The sequence below is a fragment of the Bos mutus genome, chromosome 8 (genome assembly GCF_027580195.1).
Source record: "Bos mutus isolate GX-2022 chromosome 8, NWIPB_WYAK_1.1, whole genome shotgun sequence".
Taxonomy (NCBI): Eukaryota; Metazoa; Chordata; class Mammalia; order Artiodactyla; family Bovidae; genus Bos; species Bos mutus.
Genome location: NC_091624.1, coordinates 11,975,715 through 12,001,792, shown reverse-complemented (window position 1 = coordinate 12,001,792; position 26,078 = coordinate 11,975,715). Strand labels below are relative to the sequence as shown.

General features: G+C 43.3%; 1 protein-coding gene and 1 pseudogene across 2 annotated transcripts in view; both read right to left on the bottom strand.

The window, feature by feature from the left end:
- PTGR1 (prostaglandin reductase 1) overlaps window positions 1-21,795 on the bottom strand; it is a 31,029-nt gene extending 9,234 nt beyond the window's left edge. The window contains exons 1-8 of one of the 2 annotated variants that reach the window (XM_070375114.1): window positions 21,603-21,795; window positions 21,089-21,164; window positions 20,303-20,418; window positions 12,146-12,191; window positions 11,177-11,233; window positions 8,650-8,817; window positions 4,757-4,874; window positions 1,996-2,151 (exon numbers count right to left, since the gene is read on the bottom strand). In XM_070375114.1, coding sequence (XP_070231215.1) covers window positions 1,996-2,151; window positions 4,757-4,874; window positions 8,650-8,817; window positions 11,177-11,233; window positions 12,146-12,191; window positions 20,303-20,408 — 651 coding nt within the window. In that variant the 5' untranslated portion in view covers window positions 20,409-20,418; window positions 21,089-21,164; window positions 21,603-21,795. The remainder of the gene's footprint in view (window positions 1-1,995; window positions 2,152-4,756; window positions 4,875-8,649; window positions 8,818-11,176; window positions 11,234-12,145; window positions 12,192-20,302; window positions 20,419-21,088; window positions 21,165-21,602) is intronic. The other variant, XM_005906577.3, reaches the window with a different exon arrangement.
- Window positions 12,205-18,155, bottom strand: LOC102272135 (pleckstrin homology domain-containing family A member 1-like; annotated as a pseudogene).
- Window positions 21,796-26,078: the final 4,283 nt, after the last annotated feature.

Here is a 26,078-nt window from a genome sequence, read left to right as displayed (position 1 = left end):
CCAACTGAAAGTTGGTGAAGGATTTAAGCAAACATTTCTCCAAAGAAGACAAACAAATGGCCACTAAGCACATGAAGACAAATTCAATATGATTACTGACTGCTGCTAAGTTGCTTCAGTTGTGTCCGACTCTGTGTGACCCCATAGACGGCAGCCCACCAGGCCCCGCCGTCCCTGGGATTCTCCAGGCAAGAACACTGGAGTGGGTTGCCATTTCCTTCTCCAATGCATGAAAGTGAAAAGTCAAAGTGAAAAATGAAAGTGAAGTCGCTCAGTCGTGTCCAACTCTTAGCGACCCCATGGACTACAGCCTACCAGGCTCCTGCGTCCATGGGATTTTCCAGGCAAGAGTACTGGAGTGGGTTGCCATTGCCTTCTCCGTTAGTGACTGAAGAAATGCAAATTAAAACCTCAATGAATTATGACTCCAAATTCACTAGAATAGCCACAATCAAGATGACAGATAATAAACACGGTAAAGATTTGGGAAAATTGAAACCCTCATGATTGCTGGTGAGAATGTAAAATAGTGCAGCCATTTCGCAAAATAGTATGTCAGTTCCTCAGTCACTGCAGATTGTGACTACAGCCATGAAATTAAAAGATGCTCCTTGGAAGAAAAGTTATGATAACCTAGACAGCATATTAAAAAGCAGAGACATTACTTTGCCAACAAAGGTCCATCTAGTCAAAGCTATGGTTTTTCCAGTAGTCATGTGTGGATGTGAGAGTTGGACTATAAAGAAAGCTGAGTGCCGAAGAATTGATGCTTTTGAACTGTGGTGCTGGAGAAGACTCTTGAGAGTCCCTTGGACTGCAAGGAGATCCAACCAGTCCATCCTAAAGGAGATCAGTCCTGACTATTCATTGGAAGGACTGATGTTGAAGCTGAAACTCCAATACTTTGGCCACCTGATGCAAAGAACTGACTCGTTGGAAAAGACCCTGATGCTGGGAAAGATTGAAGGCGGGAGAAGGGGACAACAGAGGATGAGATGGTTGGATGGCATCACCTACTCAAAGGACATGAGTTTGAGTAAACTCCAGGAGTTGGTGATGGACAGGGAGGCCTGGCGTGCTGGAGTCCATCAGGTAGCAAAGGGGGTTGGACACGACTGAGCGACTGAACTGAACTGATGGCAGTTCCTCAAAATGTTAAACATGGTGCTACCATATGACCTGACAGTTCTACTTGTAGTCAAGAGAAATGAACATTTATATCCACACAAAAACTGCATATGAATGATCAAAATAGCCTTATACTTAATAGCCAAATGTGAATGACTCATTTGCCGATCAACTGATGGATGACTGATAAAACGTGGTGTGTCCATACAATGGAATATTTTTGGCCATAAAAAGCAAGGAAGCAATACTGAAAATCAACTACATTTCAATGAAAAATGTATAAAAAGGAATGAAATACTGATAAACATGCTACAACATGGGTGGGTTTTGAAAACATGTTACGTGTAAGAAGCCAGTCACCAAAGAGCACTTTAGGGGGAATAACTAATACTGAGCACAGCATTTCTTTTTGGCTTGATGAAAATGTTCTAAAATTGTGCAAAGAGGTGTACAATTCTGTGAACACACTAGAAATGATCAAATCTTATACTTTAAATGGGTAAATTATATCTCAATAAAGCTTTTTAAAATTTTTTTTGTTGTTAAATGCCTTCAAAAAATTTTTTAAATTATTTATATATTTGGCTGCACTAGGTCTTAGTTACGGCATATGGGATCTTTAGTGGTGGCATGTGAACTCTTATTTGTGGGGTCCAGTTCCCTGGCCAGGGATCGAACCCAGGCCCCTGGCACTGGGCGCAGGGAGTCTTTGTCATTGAGCCACCAGGGAAGTCCCAATAAAGCTGTTTTTTTTTTTTTAAAGGGCATATGGGCTTTCCTCATGTTTTTAGATGGAAACTCTAGAAGTAGATTTCCTGGTACAGTACTTTGTTCCTAAGTCAGATAGTAAGTCTAATTTGTACTTACATTATCAAAATAACAATCATAACCCTCGGGAGCAGCTACTTTCAGAGCTTCTTCCAAAGACTTCACTGTTTTGTAGTTAAGGGCAACATCAAATCCATGCTTTTTAAGCCAAGCAACTTTTTCATCAGACCCTGCTGTTCCAACAACTTTGCAGCCCTAAATGGGGAGAAAAATGGTAACCATTTATAAACCACAACCAGGGCAAACTATATCCTCCGAGACTGGAATGGCCAGGTTCCCCCAGAACACCCTCCTAGGTGCTGAGTCACATATATAATGGGTCAATAGACCCTAGAGGTTAGATTAGTCCCTAAACCAGCTTATGATACAACCCAAATGTAACTTCAGCTTGCCTCTGCCCACCCAACAGATCCCTCCTACGTTTAGGTGGTTGGCAGCTCTTTTCAACCTGCTGGCTTGACAGCCCACTCATTTGACTCTCCTGTTTCTTCGTGTTGGGGCTTCTCCCTTGCAGTGACTTCCATGCTATCTCTTGGGGCAGTGGCACTTTAGACTGTAATTTTGGCCCAGCCCTGTAACTCTCATATCATAGAGAGACCTCCAGGTAACTGCCCCATATTCTGTGATTTGGCCCAAAGCATTGGACTAGATACTGCCTAATGATAGAGGAAGCAGAGTGCATTCAGCTTGAGAATAGAGATTATATTGGCACATAGAGAGTAGCTCTTTAGAAAGTTCTATTCTGAATGCATTGTGAAGACCAGAATATCAGCCTCTGTTCACCTTCACCTGGATTGGGTGCATACATGTATATATCTGCACAAACAGCTGCCATATAGTTTTTCCACTCATTCCTGATTCAAGAAGAAATGATTTTGCACAGTCTATGCTTGGTCCTTGTTCCTTCTAAGCATACACTCTCATGGGATGATCTCATTTACTCTCACCACCTCACTGCCACCTTCCTGCAGATGATTCCCTTGTCTCTTAACTCCAGCCAGGCCTCCACCCTGAGTTCCAAATCAGTATTTCTAAAGACCTCTACTAATCTACACATGGATAGCCTGTGGAGCCTTCAGACACATATCAGTGTGTCTAAAGTGGAATGTATTTTTTTCCTTGCTTTTTACCTGGTGTTCCTCCTCTGTTCTCTATTGTAGTGAGTGATACTCAGTTACCCAGTTAACCAGACCTGAAACACCTGGGTTGTAGGAGATGCTTGCTTTCCGCCCTCTTCTATCCACATCCAATCACCAGGTTTTATTCTTTTTCACCAAATATCCTTAAAAGCTACTTCTGACTTTCTGTCTTCACTGTCAGTCTATCATAATTTTCATCTGGATTATTGTAAGAGCCTCCTAATTTGACTTCTTGTTCCTAGCATCATGTCCCTATGAACTGTTCTCCAAAGGCCAAGGTGATTTCTCTAAAATGAAGGATTAAGCATGTCACTCATCTAAGGATTAAGCACTGACTTCTTAACATGGCAGTCGCTAGTGAAGTTTCTAAAAGAACAGGTTTAAGGATAAGTCCTATCAAACTTTTGAAATAAAAATGCCTTTAAAAAAATTATTTTTTTAGCCATACCATGTGGCATGAGGGCTCATACTTCCCTGACCAGGGACTGAAGCTGTGTCCTCAGCAGAGAAAGCACAGAGTCCTAACCATAATGCCATCAGGGAACTCCCCCCTCAAAATCCCCTAACATTTTAATAAAACATTTAAAATTTGAAATTTGGAAATATTACTAATTCATTTTATAAGGCTAGTATAACCCAAAGCTAAACACTGATAGGTTCCAAACTTTAAACCAAACTCACCTATGAATATAGATGCAAAAATTCTATGTATAATGTTATTGGATCAATTCCAAAAGTATAAATTTAATATACACCATAGGTAAATAAAGATTATTCCAGAATGCTATTATGGCTTAAGATTAGGAAACTAACATAATTCTTTAACTGCAAAGTATGATAAAATTCAACATTTATTCTTATTTACTTATTTAAATAAATTCTTCCTGCAACCACTATGATAGCCTCATCTATTTGTATTCCAAGTGCCCATCAGCACTGGATACCAGCCCCAACACTTGGCTGTTGGTTATAGCCCTGTACTCATCTGTATTCTCCCTGACTTTTTCACTGGAAACTAGGCCCTGGAACTAGGTCCTACATCCACCCTCTGGCAAAGGATCAGCCAAACCAGATCACCTTGGAACATTTCTATAAAGTGGTACATCCTGATCACATCTGAGCTGCCTGATGTCTTGTACTCCCACCATCAGATCAGATCTCAAGTACAAACACCTGTCCGTATCAGAGCCAGTGTTTCCAAGGCCTGGGTGCCTCCCATGAGTTAGTTCCCAAGCTAGGGCCCCACTTCTCTGGGCTGAGTGCAATAACCTTTGAAATGGGGCCATAGGGGCAGTGACTCTTGGTTGGCTGATCAAGTCCCTTTTTCAGTTGTTCGGGGCAATCACAGAGAAAGGAGATTAAGCTGTAACAAGAGACATTCAGTAAAAACTACGAGAATAGTTCACAAACTCGCTACTGTAGCAGAGTCCATTCCTGATGTGATACCTGCAATGTTATCAAATAACAACATTCAGGTCATCATTGCTGCACCATTTTCCCTGTTCCCCCCATTTCTCAGCCATTCCCAATATCCAACTTCTACAAGAGGTCAACTAGACCAAACTCCCAGAGATGAGGCAAGGTCTGCTGTGTCCACTGCTACCTTCCCAGTGCACACTGTGGGTGTCAAGTGAGTGGTTGTTATGGAGGAAGCCACTTACCTTGAGCTTAGCGATCTGCCCCACAATAGAGCCCACTGCTCCTGCTGCCGCACTAACCAGCACTGTTTCTCCACCCTTCACTCCACAGATGTCCAACAGGCCAAAGTAGGCTGTTAGGCTGAGGGAAGAAAAGCAAGACTATGTGGATAAATGTGTTTCTTTCCTCTGTATCTCATTTATTTATACCCGGAAGACCTTCTCAGCAGCCCAATGCCATGGGTCCAGGTAAAAGACAGAAAATATAGGAAATGGATGTTACCAGCTACCAATGGTCCACTTCCTCCTTCCTTACCTCTAGGAGAGGAATAAAGATGATGGGAACTATGGATGGAACAGTGAGGTGGCTCAAAAAGAGCAGTATCTTGTCCATCCCCAGGCCAGGTTTCAAGGGTGAAGGAACCTTAAACCTTAAACCTTAGGGATCCCAGAACAGAAAGCTTATGCCTCATTCCCATGTAAGTCCTAGGGAGATGATGAGCTTCGTGGGGAAAGCCTCCATGTCATCATGGCACCCTAGTCCCAGAGCAGAGATGACTGTATGTGGATGGTATCTAGGCCTGAGGGGGTCAGGGAGAAACACATTGAGTTTCCCATGCTCTGAAGTGTGAGGAAGAAACAGTCCCCGCATCTTGTTTGAAGTGAAATGCCAAAGTCAGCTGGCGGGGAAAGAAGTAGTGGGCCTGCAAAGATGCAGCTCAGACGGCACCAGCGGGGACGAGGAGAGGAAACCACCATGCCTCAGTAGGGTCCCAGCTCAGAAGGGATGCGGCTGAGGACTCAGTCGGAAAAGTTACACTTTGAAGTCTCAAAGCATAAGACTTATGACCAGCATAAGACTAAGACAGATCCAGAGCAAGAAGTTGTTCCCTGCCTCTACTAGCACTGGGTTTGTGTTAGCCCTAGGACCTTTGCATCTAACCTAGGGAGAAGACAAAGGAAATTATGAGTATGATCCTGAAACGATGTGAGAAATCATTGGTTTAACTAAGGTTTATTTTACTATATCAGCTGGAGATAGAAATGAAACACAGGAGTAGAAAATTTTTAAGTTCTATTTTTGTACCCCTGAGTCTGAGCCCACGAAACCTGTTCCATCATGGTGATTGTTGAGCCACTGGCAAAATTTCAGACAGATTCTTAGAAAGTTATTTCTGTGTAAAACAAAGCTACACGCTGGCATAACTTAAGCTTACTCAGCCTCTGATTACATTTGAGGGCCAGATACAGTTGGGCATTGAAGGGAAAGCAAAGAAGGCAGAGAGCACTTTTTCTGAGGACCCAAAAATCTAAAGTCCCCTTGACCCAGTGTTTTTCAAAAGATGGATGGAACAACCATCTGCCTCAGAATCAACTGAAGTTTTATTAAAAATTTAGATGCCCCGTCCCACTGATTTAAAAATACTGGGACGTGGAAATCTGAATTTAATAGGATTCTAGGTAATTCTTATGAATGCAAACAACTGGGAACCACTACCTTAATGGACGCTGATACCAGAGTGTATGGATAAGTTAGCCTAACTCCCAGAAAGAAGCAGAAGGTATATTTCAGATAGGATCATGCCATCCACAACAATCCTTAGGCTCCCTCCTCCAATATCCCTTCTAGATATTTGCAAAATCAGCCTTTAATTAGATATACTGACTTAAGACATACAGGGTCTTTCCCAAACATCATCTTTTAAAAGTAAACTGGAGAACTTCCCTGGTGTGACAGTGAATAAGTATCCCCTGCCAGTGCAAGGGACGTGAGTTCAATGCCTGGTCTGGAAAGATTGCACATGCTGCAGAGAAGTAAGCCCGTGTGCCACAGTTACTGAAGCCCATGCACTCCGGGGCCTATGAGCCTCAACAACTGAAGCTCCTGTGCCTGGAGCCTGTGCTTCACAACAGGAAAAGCCCCTGCAGTGAGAAGCCCATGCACCACAAGGGACAGCAGCCCCCACGTGCAACTGGAGAAAGCCTGAGTGCAGCAACAGAGACCCCGCACAACCCCCCAAAAATTAATTACAAAGTAATAAAAGAATAAAAGTAAACTGGAGATAAGATGGAGACGCCAACAATAAAGAAAATTTAAGGTATACTTTGGATGAAGGGTGACTGGATAGAATCAACATGTTGGAGAGAAAAACACTTAAACTCTTGCAGCCAAAGAGGAAGACAGAGGTCCCATTGACAGAAATAATGCAATACTTTGGGAGGATGTGAAATCTTTGGAGACAGCTGAAAGAGACAGACTGGACAGCTGAAAGTCCCTAGGTTTCAAAGTTCAACTTCTTTCATAGATGAGCAGAAGCTCCTGGATTCTGGAAGTGTTGATCCATCCTGTTGATAAGCGGCTCATCTAGGCAAAAATTCTCAAAGAATGGGTGATGTGTTGCTAGGGGAGGCTAGAAATGTGGCTTGTATAACCCCTCCCACCCAGTCTTTGAGAACCACTGTATGAAGTTGATTGGAGTAAAAACGTACTCCTTAGGGACTTGGAACAGGTGAATGAGAAATGTACCCACAAATGAATAAATTGTCTTCTGTTTTAGAATTCAAATCTCCTAATATTTTATGAATTATTTTCTCTCCAACTAAGTCATGGGAGACTGACCTTGTGGTTTCTTCATGTCTGCCTTCACCCCTGTGCTCCTACCCCTGGGTCACAATTTAGAGAGAACGATGGGTGGAATAATACGGTGAGAGGAAGTGCTGTCACTGTAGAGGGCACAGGCCTGCCAGGAAAGATCGAGAAGGGCTGTCATTCTGTTTAGTGCCCACTATTTGTATGTAAGAAGGCATCGCTAAGTCACTTCGGTAGGGTCTGACTCTTTGCAGCCACATGGACTGTAGCCCACCAGACTCCTCAGTCTATGGGCTTCTCCAGGCAAGAATACTGGAGTGGGTTGCCATGCCCTCCTCCAGGGAATCTTCCTGACCCAGGGATCAAACCTGCGTCTCTTAAATCTCCCGCATTGGCAGGCGGGTTCTTTACCACTAGCGCCACCTGGGCGGCCCAAGAAGGCATTAAGCGTCCTCTAATTTCACAATGTTGTCTCCTGATTGTGGGACTTCTGAGGAGTTCAAATTCTGAGTGTTACATGAACTTGAGATGTAAGGGACTGGTTATGCAGGAGGCTGATCATTCATTTCATTCTCTAGAAGTCCTCCAAAAGGTTAAAAAGAAGGAGGGCAGAAGAGTGGGAAGAAGGAAAGAAGGGAGAAAAAGATCACATAACTTAAAGAAACTCTTCAGCCTAGAAAAGTTTTGGGGACTCCGAAAGGAATTCTGTCAACCTTGCTTCTCCAGGGCACGAGAAGAACCTTGAGGTGCAGACAGCAGCTGGGGCCTGGAGAGCAGATGCAGGATCAACTGACCAGGAGTCTTCCTGAGCGCCAGGCCAAGAGACACTGGGCTATTTTAAAGCTATCCACCCTGAGTGACTGTACAACTATTGTGATTCATCTCAGTTATTAAATTTCAGATCCCCTGACACCTCTGGAAACTCAGATGTCGAAAGATGGTGAGGAATCAGAGGTGATACAGAAAGGCCAAGGTACATTGAACTTTCTCTCCCTTTAAGCTCTGAAACAGAGGCAGATGAGTGAGGGGTGAAGGAAGACCTTTCCAGGGACTGAAGGAGCTGGTTTCTTTGTGTCACCACTTGCCGGAGGCTTGAGAGGGACCATGCTGCATGCTGTTCCTCACTGGCACTTCCTCCTTGTACCTGAGCCCTCCTCTCTCCCCTCCAGCCCCTCTTCTTCCCTTCTTAGTCCCATCATCCTCTCTAATCCACTCCTGAGCTTAGAATGCCTCAAGTCTCTTCTTGTTATTCAAGCTCTGGACCAACCATTTTGGAAAACCAAAACGTCAGGGATTCAAACGAGTGAAATATACCCATGAAACTCACCCGGGCATGCCAACCGTTCCCAGAGCCAGAGACAGTGGTAACGTGTCTGGCCACTCTGCAAGCACCTTTTCCAGTTTTTCCCCATTAGAAATGGAATGCGTTGTCCAGCCAGAAGGAGCCAGCACAATAGTTCCTGTTGGGAAGGCTGAATTTTTACTTTCCACAACTCTGAAAGAGAAAGCACATTCAGACGCGTGAGACCCCTTTCCTTTCAAGGGAGTCTGTATGCTGCATGGTTAGTGTCCACAAAGGGCACTGAGTTTCATAGTCCTTGATCAAATAGCCTACCACATCTCTCCATCAGAATAGCCACTGGTCTCTCCTTGAGAAAACAACATGGGCCATCAGAGAGGAATTCTCAACTGGTCCAGCATCTGTCCCTGTCCTCACTCACTCCTCTCTAAGCATGAGAAGTTCATCCTCTGGCTCAAGGTGACCCGGACATCATCTCTTCTCTTCTTCAGAGGCTGCCCTTCATCTCTCAGCCCTTCCTCTCTCTTGAGTCCTCAACATTTCCTCTCTCACTGTCCCTCTCCCTCAGCATGGAAGTATGATCTACTTCACTATTATTCAATCTCATCCTATATGAAGAAAACTTTAGGCCATGAGACAAAAATGGATAAATGAAGAGATATATACCTTGTGTTTGGAGAGAAATATTGTAAATAAGTTTCCCCTAAATGAATCTATAAAGTCATTAAAATCCCAACAAAAATCCAAATAAGATTTCAATAAATGGTATTATAACTTGCTAGTCATTTGAAGCATAAACACTTTAGTCCTTGCTCCAAAATAAAAATTAAATTTCTAGAAGATAAAATATAACATACTATAAGGAAAAGTGAATAAATATTGTAGCAATTTTGGAGGGGAGAATGCCATTCTAATCACGAAATTTTATCACATAAAAATTTTCAGCTATAATTGGACACAAAAGAAAGATAAACAAAGGCCCAAATGTTGTCAGTACTAATATTCATAACACACAAGAAGTTTTACAGATCATTTTAAAGGATGAAAAGACTTAAAAGAAAAAGGCAAATGACATGAACAGATAATTCACAGAAGAAAACCATTAATTTTCAAAGAGAATGTCAACATCACTAATAATGAAAGAAATGCAAATTAAACTAAGCATTGAATAAGCAAGATCAGTTAACTATCATTTATTCACTTCAAATTGCCAAGAGTGATAATTAGCAATGATCATAGAGTTACCAAGGAAATAAGTTCTTTAAGACACTCTTGGTAGGAATGGATATAATCTTTTTGAAGTGAAATCTGTCGTTATTGCTTCAAATGAAAATGTACATCTTCTTTGACCTAGAATTTACACTTCTGGGGATTCAATATAAAGCAATAGTCATCCAGGTAGGCAAAGAATACAGAGACATACTCAGATCGATGTATGCATATTCCTTGCAGAACTATTTTCAGTAGAAAAAACTGGAAAGAGCTGTTATCAGGAGTAGATAAGTTAAATGTCAGGTATCAATGGAATGGGCTTCTCAAGTGGCTCAGAAGTAAAGAGTCTGCCTGCCAATGCAGGAGATGCAGTTTTGACCCCTGATCTGGGAAGATCCCCTGCAGTAGGAAATGGCAACCCACTCCAGTATTCTTACCTGAGAACCCACAGACAGAAGAACCAGGAGGACTACAATCCATGGGGGTTGCAAAGAGTAGGACTTAGTGACTGAAGAACAATAAAAACAATGGAGTAATCTGCAAGCCATTAAGAGGTAAGTGGTATATTTATACACTGTCAACAAAAGATAGCCATGACATATTGAGGAAAAGCAATTTGCTGAAGGGCTTTTAATTCCCTTAAAGATTATAAATATTAGTACATGTACTGAACAATTTTTGAAATAATAATACATTAACGACAGTCATCTCTAAGGTTCAGATGATGGGGGAACTTTTAGTTTCCAATATATAAATTTTTATCTTATTTGAATTTTTATAATAATCAGGAACTGCATGAATACACTTTTTTTTTAGTACTTAAAAGTAAGGATAGCAAAGCTAAGTTGCAATGATAAGAATTTCACCTTCTTCCCTCCCCATCCCCATTTCACTTTCTTTCTCCAAGAAAGTGAAGTCGCTCAGTTGTGTCTGACTCTTTGTGACCCCATGGACTGTAGCCTCCCAGGGTCCTCTGTCCATGGGATTTTCCAGGCAAGAATACTGGAGTGGGTTGCCATTTCCTTCTCCAGGGGATCTTCCCAACCCAGGGATCGAACCCGGGTCTCCCTCATTGCAGGCAGACGCTTTACCATCTGAGCCACCAGGGAAACCCTCAAAAGTAAGGATAGCAAAGCTAAGTTGCAATGATAAGAAGTTCGCCTTCTTTCCTCCCCATCAGCTAGTCAGGAAAAGGACAGATTTCCCAGGTAATTTCCAAGTTGAACAGTGAGTGACCCACGCAACCTGAAGAGATTGTAAGAGTGATGGACAGAAACAGGGCCCAGCAGGAGGTGAAGGGGAGACATATTTTCCAAGCAGTGGGACAAAAGGATATCACTACCTGGCCACTTGCTCTCCCATCATCATGTCACCCTCCTTCAAGCTTTTTGCCATAATTCTGAAACAAAACAAAACCATTCTTAATATATAGGAGCATCTGGGAGGAAATTGTCTTAAGTTTCAAGCCAAATGGAAAACCACTAGGGAAGTGTATATAAAACTGAAACCAGCCACATGAGGGCAGTACCACTAGGTGGAATTGGGGAGGAAAGCTGTAACAGGCAGTTTTGATCTGGTAGTATTTTTCTATGAAATGAACGTGAGAATCTTACCATCACGCTCAATTGTGGCTGAATTTCTACCAATGACTTTGAAAACATAACCCAGGTACCACTGGGCACTTGTTACCCAAAACACTAGACATGCAAAAAGAAATGCTAGTTAACATCTGGAAATACATTTTTCACTTTAGATCTGAATCTCTATCAATCAACTGTGAAAAAAATTTATTTAAAAGAATGATGACTGCATTGTCCACCTAGGCAAAAAGTTATTGACTCAGTGGCCAATGAAAGCTTTTATTCCCTCCCCACCCCGAATTGCTTACTAAGTACACACAGTTCAGTCAGCTGCAGATTACCTAAATTACAAGAATATATGTAAAGGAAAGGCAAGAAAATCTAATTTTAGTCTCAGCCATCTTCCTATACCCAAATCATTTGCCAACAGTGACATGGAAAAACTGGAGTTTGGCTTATTTCTTCTTTTAGTGTTTTGGGAAGCAATTCTGATAAATGATGAGGGGCAAATTGAACACAATAAGATAGGGGATGCTTGTAAAATAAAGGGGCCAGTGTTGTCTACCACCATTCTGCTCAGACTTTTGCCTGAAAAAGATGAGCATCTGTGAATCCCATCACTGACATCATACTGGGAGAAATGAGGAAGTGACAGTGGATTATTCTAAGATTGCCCATGGCAAGGTAGTATCCAATGCACAACATAAGAATTTTCCAGAAGAAAATAATACCTCATGTAAGGATCCACAGTCAAGTACAAAGCTTCCAGCAGGACCTCTGCAAAATAAAGCATTCCACAGGCAATTAGAAACCTTGGCCTTGTGCCTTATCTCTGGCCTTCTCAATGAACAAAGACAGTCTTTTTGCTTCAAGCTTATGCTCTCATCTGTGCTTTCTGGATGTTTTTTTGTTTTAGAATTAATTTTGAACATTTATTCTCATCATTACAGTTGGACATATAAAGAGATCAGACACAAAAGTAAACATTGGGAAGCACACATATATTTCCATTCTGAAAGAAGTCATGTTATAGTTACAGAAAAAAATGCAGCAAATATTAAGGTATTCAAAGTAATTTTTTAACAATTCAGATGTGGCATACTTACAACAAAAGTATAAGTTTTAAAATAATTAAATAATTTTCATAGAATCATAAAAGTACTGAGATAAAGAGACCCTGAAACTCACAAGAACATTTTCCTATGCTATTGAATACAAGGGTAGTTCTATAAAAAGTCCCAAAATAAAGCTAATATTTTTCCACTCTGAAGTATATTAAATTACCATACCAAAATATTAAAATGAACACGCAATATGGAAGCTGTACCAAAGAAAACAGTATTAAAGTCCTGAATATTACCAACTGTCTGCCCAATATGTCTTAGGTGTGTTCATGAAAAATGAGCTTTCTAAAAGAGCCGATGTAATGGATATATCTGCAGAGAAAGAGAATAAATAAAGCTTTTTCATTCTATCATTTTCAAATGTAACTGCAAAAAAGAAAATCTAATATAAGTTTTCAAAGTATTAGCTTATGAATAAAAATGTGGAGTGGTGCATTCTTTATGCATTTGGATTTTTAAACTGATGCTATGATCATTGTAGTAAAATAGATAGTAACATCTAGACCCCAAAACTGTAGTAAGAAATCCACTCCCTCTTTCTCTTTCTCAAACAAGAAGTCATCTTAGAAAATGGAAAGGAGAAACAGTGACATGTGTGAATTCAAAACAACACAGTACTATAATGTGGCAAAAAATCATAAAAACAGCAGCATGTGAAATTCAAGACTATTTTCTTAGAGCAAATGTTTAAGACTGAACCATAAAAACACTACTTGGTCATACTGGTCTATTATTCAACTCCTGAAATAATGACTTTTTAGAGAGGTGCTTATATTTATGATATCCCCATGATTAAATGTATACTCAAATTTGTGTTTTAAAACATATATTGAGGGGCTTCCATGGCAGTCTAGTTAAGACTTAACCTTCCAATGCAGGGGGCTAAGATCCCATATGCTTTGGGGCCAAAAAACCAAAACATAAAACAGAGGCAATAATGTAACAAATTCAATAAAACACTTTAAAATTGGTCCACATTAAACAAATCTTTAAAAAAGACACATTTAAAATATAAATATTACACAGATAGTAGAATAACAGTATTCCAGTATCTCTAACACAAAATGGCATGTTATTTAGCACATTAACCTATGCTACTGAAAATTAATTTTATCCCAATTGTATAAAACCCATCATGTAGGACTTTTGAGTACATTAATCTCAAAACAGTCCTAAACAAGATTAAAAAACACAGACACTTGAATATAGATTAATAGTGACAAAAAAGCAGAGACTATGATCACGTGACTAAGGGTCTTTACATAGAAACTTGAGGTCCTTACATATAAATTTGAGGTCTTTCACTGATCCAAATATAGAAGAAAGAGCCGAAGAGCTGACACACTGGAAAAGACCCCGATGCTGGGGAAGATGGATGGCAAAAGAAGCGGGCGACAGAGGATGAGATGCTTGGATGGCATCACTGACTCAACGGACGTGAATTTAAACAAACTCCAGGAGTCTTTACATATAAACTTGAGGTCTTTCACTTACCCAAACATGGACGTAAGGACTATTTACAAAACTTTGACAAGAAAATCAAATCTCCAAGAAGTTTCACAGCAAAGAATTTTCACAAAATGCTGTACATCTTGACTAAAGTTTTACAAATGTCCGAGTTATAGCTTATTTGAATTCTAATTCTCCCCCCTTCCTCCACCCCAGTATAACCCACAACCCTTACTGCTAGTCCAATAATATCCTCTATGCAAAACTCACTGCTCACCTTGAGATTCAGAGCATCAAAAATGGTTATAATTTCAAAACTGTCCAATTTATAGTGTACATTTTACAGCGCCACAGATGATGTCAAGAGTTTGGATATCTTTGGCACTATTTCATTCAATAATATTAACCAATAAGAATGCGTAGAGTTTGAACATCTGATAGGAAGTCACAGTGGCATTTTAAAAATAACCAAAATACTTAAGAAGCATTTTCATGTTTTAAATTGTGAAACATTTAAACTGTCAAATTCACTAGGAAAAAAATGTCACACACACACTTTTATCACCGTGTGAAAACAAAGCATCAGACAGTTGCTACTGAGACACATTAGGGCTTTTTTCTTTTCTTTTTAAAAGAGACTGTTACTGAGCCCAAGCTCGTTCTGCTCGCCAGAGTGTGGAGGGGCTCACTCTGGCACTGGCCAAGGGTGCAGCAAAGCCGCTACTGCACCCTGAGTAGAAAGATGCGACCCAAGAAAGCGGCCGGGTCTCAGGAAGTAACGGGCTGCTCTAGCAAGGTCATCCTCAAGCTCTCAAGGAGCAAGACATGTGGGCAGCGGAAACCGCGATGGCCGCGCAGGAGGAGTTGACATGCCTGTTACTGGGATCCTGTCTGACGTGGCAGGCACCCTGGACTCAGCCTGCCACTGGCTTCCCCGGTCAGTTTTGACCTATGAAGTGGCCGGGGAGCTGGCATCCCTCGAGCGGAGCTCCCACCTGGCCGCTTGCACAGTGGGTGGGCAGTGGGCACAGGCTGGTCTGGTGGGCTAGAGCTGTGGCGGAGTGGTCTCTGCCTTAGATGCCCATGCCAGCTGGCTCCAGGGAAAGAGCAAGAAAGGGCCCATCACACTTTGGGTAGGCCACTATTACAAAACTATATTTAGTTAGGTTACTCCCTAGCTTCTTGGCTTGCTGTTGTCTGACTCTTTGTGACCCCATGAACTGCAGCACACCAGGCTTCCCTGTCCTTCACTATCTCCCTGAGTTTGTTCAAATTCATGTCCATAGAGTCGGTGATGCCATCCGGCCATCTCATCCTCTGCCAACCCCTTTTGCCTTCAATCTTTCTTAGCATCAGGGTCTTTTCCAATGAGTCAGTTCTTTGCATCAGGTGGCCAAAGTATTGGAGCTTCAGCTTCAGCCCTCAGTCCTTCCAATGAATACTCAGATCGATTTCCTTTAGGATTGACTGCTTTGATCTCCTTGCAGTTCAAGGGATTCTCAAGAGACTTCTCTAGCACCATAGTTCAAAAGCATCAATTCTTCAGTGCTCAGCCTTCTTTATGGTCCAACTCTCACATCCATATGTGACTACTGGAAAACCATAGCTTTGACTAGATGGACATTTGTCAGCAAAGTAATGTCTTTGCTTTTTAATATGCTGCCTAGGTTTGTCATAACTTTCCTTCCAAGGAGCAAGCATCTTTTAATTGCATGGCTGCAATCACTGTCTCCAGTGATTTTGGAGCCCAAGAAAATAAAATCTGTCACTGCTTCTACTTTTTCCCCTTCTATTTGCCTTGAAGTGATGGGAACAGATGCCATGATCTTAGTTCTTTGAAAGTTGAGTTTCAAGCCAACTTTTTCCCTCATCAAGAGGCTCTTTAGTTTCTCTTTGTTTTCTGCCATTAAAGTGGTATCATCTGTGTATCTGAGGTTGTTGATATTTCCCCCGGGCAATCTTTATTCCAGCTTGTAACTCATCCAGCCTGGCATTTCACATGATGTACTCATGATGTTAAATAAACAGGCTGACAATATAGCCTTGTCATACTCCTTTCCCAATTTTGAACCAGTCAGTTGTTCCATGTAAAGTTCTAACTGTTACTTCTTGACCCGCATACAGGTTTCTCAGGAGACAGGTAAGGTGGTCCTGGTATTCCCATCTCTTTAAGAATTTTCCACAGATTGTTGTGATCCACACAGTTAAAGACTTTAGTGTAGTCAATGAAGTTGACTGGAATTCCCTTGCTTTGTCTATGATTCAACAAATGTGGGCAATTTGATCTCTGGTTCATCTGCCTTTTCTAAACCCATTTTGTTCTTGGCTTACCAGCTTATAAGAGAGGATGGCAATGATGCAGGATACTATATGCATTAAAACCCATTTCCCCTTTATGACTGAGGAGAAGCCTTGTGAAAGAACACTGAGGGCGGATGAGGCAGGTCAGGCTCCACGTGTTTCCGCCTGACATACACATCACTGGCTGGAAGGCCCATGTCCTCCAAGTCCACAGGGTCACAAACTTGTTCCTGAGGATGATTTTTACTTTGAAGTTTTAGCAGAGCGTGTTCAGTCACTGTGGAAGCTGGTTCTCTTGGAAAAGACAGTCAAGCTTTTGAAGTTCCCTGGCTTGACCTTGGCAAGAGATTCATAAAATCCTTCCTCCAAAGGGTTGCTGCGAGAGGCTGTGGAATGTGGGGTGGCTGCTGCAGCACTGGCAGAGCAGAGTGCATGTTCGGATTCGGAAGGACTGTTGGAATGCTCTTCTGTATACACAGATTTCACAGCCTTCTTCCTGCGGCATAGAAGATGCAGATCTGCGGGTCCTGCAGCACTACAATGGCACCCAAAACGGCTTGCATCCAACTGTGCCATCAGCCTGCACATAGAAAGTTCAGGACGATGTTACAGTGTCAAAGAGGGTGTCCCTGATCATCATGTCACTTTGCTGACGTTCCTGGACTTGATGAAGCTCTTTAAGTGGTTGTATGCGGAGAGGTTCCTTTTTCAGTCCAGATCTGAGTAGGCTATTGTGTTTCCATCCAGCTGAAAACATCTTCTTTTTCGGTTTTTCATCACTGCTCCTTGTTCGACACAATAACCAGCTTTGATCACTGCACTGTCTGAAGGCAGTTTGGGAGTAAAGTAAGGAAGATGGCTTTGTGACCGCTTCACCTTATTTCTGTCAATAGTTTCACCACATTCGTTTACTTCTCTTTGCTGAGTTGGGGTAACAATGGGCACACCTCAACAGTGTCAGTTCTGTAAGACGTTTGCTTCTTTCACATTCACCTTGGCGACTTGGGTTATCAGAATGAGGCTGTGGTGGGCAGCTGGATGGGAGAGAGGCTCAAGAAGGAGGGGATATATTATACTTGGTGGCTCAGTGGTAAAGAATCCATTTGCCAGTGCAGGAGATCTGCTGTCCAATCCCTGGGTTGGAAAGACTCCCTGGAGAAGAAAACAGCAACCCACTCCAGTATTCCTGCCCAGGAAATCCCATGGACAGAGGAGCCTGTTGGGCTACAGTCCGTGGGGTCGAAAACAGTCAGACAGGACTTAGCAACTAAACAACAAATAGCTGATTCACATTATTGTACAGCAGAAACCAACACAACATTGTAAAGAACTTACCCTCCAATTAAAAATAAATTAAAAAAAAGAAAAAGATTAATACCTCATTTGGTACTGTAATTTTTATAGCTTTGTTTACCACATTTACTCATTCTACTAGATCCTGCTGATCACTGACTTGTAGGAAATATTTTCTCCTCCCTGCATTCACAGCAAAACAGAAGTCAGCCTTTGGCCTTTGCTTAGTTGCATTCTTGACCTTTGAAATGTGGGTAAGTTTAATGACTCCAACAGTGATGGTGGATCCAGAAGGCAGGTTCTGTGGATGATCCCCGCCAAACAAAACTCTCTTCTCTGGGATCCAGTGTGAAGTACCTCGGGAAAAAATGTCCACTGTTTGCACCTTCTTCACTGTCTAAGAAACCACAAATGCGGTTCTGACAAGCCACGTAAAGCCTTTCCCAGCTTGAACATTACACAGCGCCCCGCCTATCCCTGAGCCGCCCAGCGGGCTTCAACGAGCTCTGAGCTCTACGGCGCCTCTCCCTGACCCGGCGCCGCCGCGATTATCGATTATTGCACCAGTCTTCATGTCTGTCCTTGACCTGGAACACCCGGGTAGGCCTGCCCCGCGTCCCACAGGTACCGAGCTTCGAGTTGGGGAGCAGGGGAAAGAGATGGCCCCCACGAAGGCTCACCCGCACACTGCGCACTGGTGACCACGCAGCCTCAGCCCCACCAGATGGCAGCCAAGATTCCGGAGCGAGCACTTCCTGTGCTTTCTCTTATGTCTATTTACTCAGCATTCACTTCATGCTTTACATAGATTATTTCCTATGATGTTCTGAACAATTATTGTTTCCATTTTATTAAAGCTTAGGTTGAAACTCCAGTACTTTGGCCATCTCATGCGAAGAGTTGACTCATTGGAAAAGACTCTGATGCTGGGAGGAATTGGGGGCAAGAGAAGGGGAGGACAGAGGATGAGATGGCTGGATGGCATCACTGTCTCGATGGACGTGAGTCTGAGTGAACTCGGGGAGTTGGTGATGGACAGGGAGGCCTGGCGTGCTGCGATTCATGGGGTTGCAAAGAGTCGGACATGACTGAGAGACTGATCTGATCTGATAAGTATCTTGCCCAGGGCCACATTTGTAACTGCTAGGCCACGGGAGTCACATAGGGTTTTATTATCAGCCCATTAGTATTTTACAATGCATGCATTTTCCTGGAGTAACTCTCATGCACCCATCCTCTGGAATTTTGATTCTGGGTTTTGGCTATGGCAACCTAGATGGATGGATAACAGTAACCCTGTTAGTTAATTGCATGCCTGTTACCCAAAGCTTACCTGCCTGAAAACAGCCCTTAGCAGATGTTCTGCAAAGCTCATCTCCAAACACGTGATGGGGTGCCTTGCCGTTTCTCTCCCTTCAACTTCCTCAGGCTTGCCTCATCCTTCCAGTTCCCCCAAGGGGATGGGAGGCCCCTCAGTGAAGAAGCTTTCCCCTCCTTGTTTGCTCCAGGGATAAGTCTGAGCTCTGCACACAGCTGCTAGCAGTGCAGCCCCACTGTTATCATGGGACAGAGAGGAAATCCTCCCCCATGCCTGGCCAAAGTCAGGAAGAACCATGCCCCCAGGCGTGTGTTGCAATTACCAAGGAAAGAAGAGGAATCCTCCAACATGACATCGAAGCTTCACAGAGACAACCTTGGAAAGGTCTCAGCCGTAGATGTGAAAGGGCCACAGATACTACCCATCGCTGTGTGGGAGTGTCTTTGCCATCTTCCCACCAAAAAGTCTACGGTGGGACCTCCCTGGTGGTCCAGAGGTTTAGACTTCACGTTCCCGTGCAGGGGGTGCAGGTTCGGTTCCTGGTCAGGTAGCTAAGACCCCACATGCCTCTTGGCCAAAAAAACCAAAGCATAAAACAGAAGCAATATTGCAACAAATTCAATAAAGGCTGAAAAAAATAGTCCACATTAAAAAAAAATCTTAAAAAGGAAAAAGAATTCTGCTACTGCTGCTGCTAAGTCACTTCAGACGAGTCCAACTCTGTGCGACCCCATAGACGGCCTCCTACCAGGCTGCTCTGTCCCTGGGATTCTCCAGGCAAAACATTGGAGTGGGTTGCCATTTCCTTCTCCAATACATAAAAGTGAAAAGTGAAAGTGAAGTTGCTCAGTTGTGTCTGACTCTTAACGACCTCATGGACTGCAGCCTACCAGGCTCCTCCGTCCATGGGATTTTCCAGGCAAGAGTACTGGAGTGGGGTGCCATTGCCTTCTCCAAAAAGAAGTCTGTGGCCATACTTTGAATTTGGGCTTAGCTATGTGACTTGCTTTGATGAATAGCATATTAGCAAACAGTCCTTGCACATTGGAGCTTGCCAGTTCTAGGCAGCAGCTTGCCTGCTGCTCTAGATTTATGAAATCACAGAAAATAACAAAGAGCTCAAACCAGCATGTTAGAAAGGCCACAGAGAGGAGAACTCAGGAGTGCACCCTCAGAAGGACAGTTGACATGACATATGAGTAATGTCCATCCTGAAGGAACCATTTAGCCCATATAAGATGTACAGAATGCTTGCCGACTTAATCCTGCCTAAACTGCCAACCCACAGAATCGTGATCTAGTAAATGATTGTTTTAAGTCTCTAAATGTTGGGGTGGTTTGTTGTTCAGCAAAAGTGAACTGACACAGTCTCTTCCAACTTAAATCTCATGAGTATGACTTACCTCCATCTTTTAAGGGTGGAAGTTCAACTGTCTTCAGTTCAAAGTCACTGTTAGTAGGGTAACCTACAAAATGTTTCTTCAGGGTCCAGCTCTTTGCATGAACCATCCTGAAGCTCCTAGAATCAGTAAACATGCAGTCAGTGTCATGATGTGACTGATTTCTTATGGCTTCTGAGTGTTGCCCGAAGGCAAACAGAGGGTTTACCCATCATCAACTTTATCATTTAACCTCAATCATGTTTATTTAGTATTCACTGTTCCTCCTGCTGTTCTAAGCACGGCATACTTATCTCATTTTACCCTCATAACTTCCCTGTAAGAGGGGTATTATTATCATTGCCAGGGCACAGTGTACAGATGAGGAAATGAGTCTACCTTAGAAATTTCCAAGGCAAGTAACAATATTAACCTACACAGACTTTTCCTAGCCACTGCTAAGGCTAGGAAGTGAACAGATACCTGGAGTGCAGATATTCCATTTCTCTCCTCATATGAAGTGAATTCTAAGAAAAAGCATCAAACACAAAGAACCTACTAGAAGTCCATGCACGTCTTTCAGACAGAGCGCTGCCTTCTAAGACAAGCAGTCTCCAAAACTGACAGCCACTGGGTGGCGATGCTGCTCAGCCTCATTTTCAAACGCGCGTTTTCTTTGGCAGCAAAGAATTAATCAAGAGTACATTTGCCAGCACCCAAGGCCAAGAGAAGAGAATTCAAGTGACCCCGAGCTCTTGGGTCAGAATATTTTGCTTGGAGCGATGTAGGTGGTTCGAGCCGCAACCTTACCGTGCCTAACTGTCTTCCCCCTTCAAAAAGGCAGCCGCTGAGAATTTTGGATTCGCCGTTAAGTCCGGAAGCACCCCTGCAAGGCGGACGACCACAGACGCAGGCGAGGATCAAGAGAAGTCCCACCCGCCAGAGAATGGGGTCCAGGATCACTCACCCCCGGATCCCACCCCCTCGCCTTGCCCATACGCTGGCGTTAAACTCCCGCCTTTCTTCTTCCACGCTTGTGCCACTTTTGCTGTCCCACAAGTTCCTTGCTAGCCCCCTGCCCGGTGCAGGGGGCTACGCCTGCACCCCCAAATGCTGCCAGGCCATGCCCTTCTCTTAGGCAGCCATCTGCGATCTCTAAGAACCTGCAGGGAGCAGGAACATGGCCGGGACATCCTGCTTTCAAGTTTCCTCTGAGTGCAAGACGCAGAGGTTACCCAGCATTAGGAGAGGGCGAGCACCGGGCAAACGCTGTGCCATGGCGGGTCCAGGTACCCTAGAGGTGCGGGAGCAGACGTTTACTTACGAGTCTGCAGGATCCGCTTCCCGAAGCCGGAGGTTGGGACTGCGGAGCACAGTTAGGGGAGCAGGAATTTAGGGCTGGTCTCAACAGAGGGTGGGGCTTCTTCCAGGGCAGGACTGCTGGGAGAGTTTACAGGAGGGAAAACCAGGATTCCAGGAGAGAGAGCGATAGCGAGCAAGCGAGAGAGTGTGTGTGTGTGTGTGTGTATCTGTGTCTGTGTGGGTGTGCGCATGCGCGTGTGCGTGTCTGTGTGTGTGTAGGGGGTTCTTGCAACATTAAAAGCCTCCACTGGAGCCCTGCCCGGGTAGTACTGTGTCTGCTTCAGTGTCTTAACTGGAAACCCACTGCAAGAGGCTGCCTGGGAACCAGCTGCTCCCCAGCCTCCCAGGCAGGGAGGAGGGGCACAAAGCCGGGTCCCCCAGAGGCCTGAGCCAGAGAGCTCCTCCTCAGCCTTGCCGCTTTCAGTTCAGTTCAGTTCAGTCGTTCAGTTGCTCAGTCGTGTCCTACCCTTTGCGACCCCATGGACTGCAGCACGCCAGGCCTTCCTGTCCATTACCAACTCCCGGAATTTACTCAAACTCATGTCCATTGAGTCGGTGATGCCATCCAACCACCTCATCCTCGGTCTTCCCATTCTCCTCTTGCCTTCTATCTTTCCCAGCATCAGGGTCTTTTCAAGTGAGTCAGTTCTTCGCATCAAGTGGCCAAAATATTGGAATTTCAGCTTCAACACCAGTCCTTCCAATGAATATTCAGGACTGATTTCCTTTAGGATGGACTGGTTGGATCCCTGTGCAGTCCAAGGGACTCTCAAGAGCCTTCTCACACACCACAGTTTAAAAGCATCAGTTCTTCGGGGCTCGGCTTTCTTTACAGTCTAACTCTCACATCCATACATGACTATTGGAAAAATCATAGCCTTAACTAGACAGACCTTTGTTGGCAAAGTAGTGTCTCTGCTTTTTAATATGCTGTTTAGGTTGGTCATAACTTTGCTTCCAAGAGGTAAGCGTCTTTTAATTTCATGGCTGCAGTCACCATCTGCAGTGATTTTGGAGCCCAAAAAAGAAAGTCCGCCACTGTTTCCACTGTTTCCCAATCTATTTGACATGAAGTGATGGGACCAGATGCCATGATATTAGTTTTCTGAATATTGAGTTTTAAGCCAACTTTTTCACTCTCCTCTTTCACTTTCATCAAGAGGCTCTTCAGTTCTTGTTCGATTTCTGCCATAAGGGTGGTGTCATCTGCATATCTGAGGTTATTGATATTTTCCCCAGCAGTCAGAGAAGGCAATGGCACCGCACTCCAGTACTCTTGCCTGGAAAATCCCATGGATGGAGGAGCCTGGAAGGCTGTAGTCCATGGGGTCGATGAGGGTCGGACATGACTGAGCGACTTCACTTTCACTTTTCACTTTCATGTATTGGAGAAGGAAATGGCAACCCACTCTAGTGTTCTTGCTTGGAGAGTCCCAGGGACGGGGGAGCCTGGTGGGCTGCTGTCTATGGGGTCGCACAGAGTTGGACTCGACTGAAGTGACTTAGCAGCAGCAGCAGCTTGATTCCAGCTTGTGCTTCATCCAACCCAGCATTTCTCATGATGTACTCTGCATAGAAGTTAAATAAGCACGATGACAATATACAGCCTTGACATACTCCTTTCCCATTTGGAACGGGTCTATTTCTCCATGTCCAGTTCTAACTGTTGCTTCCTGACCTGAATACAGATTTCTCAAGAGGCAGGTAAGGTGGTCTGATATTCCCATATCTTTCAGAATTTTTAAAAATTTTCTTGTGATCCACACAATCAAAGGCTTTGGCATAGTCAATAAAGCAAAATAGATGATTTTCTGGAACTCTCTTGCTTTTTCGATGATCCAACAAATGTTTGCAATTTGATCTCTGGTTCATCTGCCTTTTCTAAAACCAGCTTGAACATCTGGAAGTTCATGATTCACATATTGTTGAAGCCTGGATTGGAGAATTTTGAGCTTTACTTTGCTAGTGTGTGAGATGAGTGCAATTGTGCGGTAGTTTGAGTATTCTTTGGCATTGCCTTTCTTTGGGATTGGAATGAAAACTGACCTTTTCCAGTCCTGTGGCCACTGCTGAGTTTTCCAAATTTGTTGGCATATTGAGTGTGTCACTTTCACAGCATCATCTTTCAGGATTTAAAATAGCTCAACTGGAATTCCATCACCACCACTAGCTTTGTTTGTAGTAATGCTTCCTAAGGCCCACTTGACTTCACATTCCAGGATGTCTGGCTCTAGGTGAGTGATCACACCATCATGATTATCCGCGTCATGAAGATCTTTTTGGTATAGTTCTTCTGTGTATTCTTGCCACCACTTCTTAATATATTCTGCTTCTGTTAGGTCCATACCATTTCTGTCTTTATTGAGCCCATCTTTGCATGAAATGTTCCCTTGGTATCTCTAATTTTCTTGAACAGATCTCTATCTTTCCCATTTTATTGTTTTCCTCTATTGCTTTGCACTGATCATTGAGGAAGGCTTTCTTATCTCTCCTTGCTACTCTTTGGAACTCTACATTCAAGTGGGTATATCTTTCCTTTTCTCCTTTGCCTTTAGCTTCTCTCTTTTCTAGGCTATTTGTAAGGCCTCCCCAGACAGCCATTTTGCTTTTTTGCATCTCTTTTTTCTTGGGGATAAAATGGATCCCTGCCTCCTATACAATGTCATGAACCTCCATCTATAGTTCTTCAGGCAGTCTATCAGATATAATCCCTTAAATCTATTTTTCACTTCTACTGTATAATCATAAAGGATTTTATCTAGGTCATACCTGAATGGTGTAGTGGTTTTCCCTACTTTCTTCAATGTAAGCCTGAATTTGGCAATAAGCAGTTCATGATCTGAGCCACAGTCAGCTCCTGGTCTCGTCTTTGCTGACTGTATAGAGCTTCTCCATCTTTGGCTGCAAAGAATATAATCAATCTGATTTTGCTATTGACCATCTGGTGATGTCCATGTGTAGAGTCTTCTCTTGTGTTCTTGGAGGAGGGTGTTTGCTATGAACAGTGCATTCTCTTGGCAAAACTCTGTTAGCCTTTGCCCTGCTTCATTCTGTATTCCAAGACCAAATTATCCTGTTACTAAAGGTATTTCTTGACTTCCTACTTCTGCATTCCAGTCTCCTATAAAGAAAAGAACATCTTTTTTGGGTGTTAGTTCTAAAAGGTCTTGTAGGTCTTCATAGGACCATTAAAATTCAGCTTCTTCAACGTTACTGGCCAGGGCATAGACTTGGCTGATGGTTACACAAGGAGAAATAACCACTGCTGATGAACAAAGACCTCAAGGAAGTCCCCACTGATCCTCTGCCGATGGGTCTAACATGACAAACCAAGGAAGGAATCTATCATTCACAAGAGTCATAAAAATGATAACACATGGGAATATTTATAAACCCAACAAAAATGTGATAGATTATTATGAAGAAAGCTTTAAAACATCCCTGAAGAATATAAAAGAAGACTGAACACTTGGAAAGGTTACCATGCTGGAAGATTCACTATCAGTAAAACGTTATTTCTGTATATCAATTTCTACCACCCCATAGAGGAGGGATTAATTTGCAGTACAATGGAAAAGATAGAGGAAAAAGTGTGGGATTGTGTGTGTCTGTGTGCATATAAAGCCTCTGGAAAGATGAAATAAACTACTGATAACATGGTTTATTCCCAGAGAAGAACAGTAGTGGAGGACTTTAGAAAGCCACTCAGGGAAAGACAGGCTGAGAAAGACCTGGGAAAAGCTTAGGGTTTCATCACGGGCTGACCCCTGGCAGGCTGAGAAAGACCTGGGAAAAGCTTAGGGTTTCATCACGGGCTGACCCCTGGCAGGCTGAGAAAGACCTGGGAAAAGCTTAGGGTTTCATCACGGGCTGACCCCTGGCAGGCTGAGAAAAGACCTGGGAAAAGCTTAGGGTTTCATCACGGGCTGACCCCTGGCAGGCTGAGAAAAGACCTGGGAAAAGCTTAGGGTTTCATCACGGGCTGACCCCTGACAGGCTGAGAAAGACCTGGGAAAAGCTTAGGGTTTCATCACGGGCTGACCCCTGGCAGGCTGAGAAAAGACCTGGGAAAAGCTTAGGGTTTCATCACGGGCTGACCCCTGGCAGGCTGAGAAAAGACCTGGGAAAAGCTTAGGGTTTCATCACGGGCTGACCCCTGGCATGCAGATGCCTTAAACCAGTTTACACATTCTGAGAAGAGGGAGGACCTGATGTCTAGAGCTGCCACACTACACTAGTCCCCCGTTTATCCATGGTTTTGCTTTGTGCAGTTTGTTAATAGCTCTCAACTGCAGCCCAAAGATATTAAATGGAAAATTTCAGAAATAAGTACTTCATAATCTGAATAGTGTGAACTTTCTGTTGTATCCTGCTGGGAATCCCCAACCATTAATTAACACCTTCTACTACCAACATTCACCCATCAGCATCATCATGA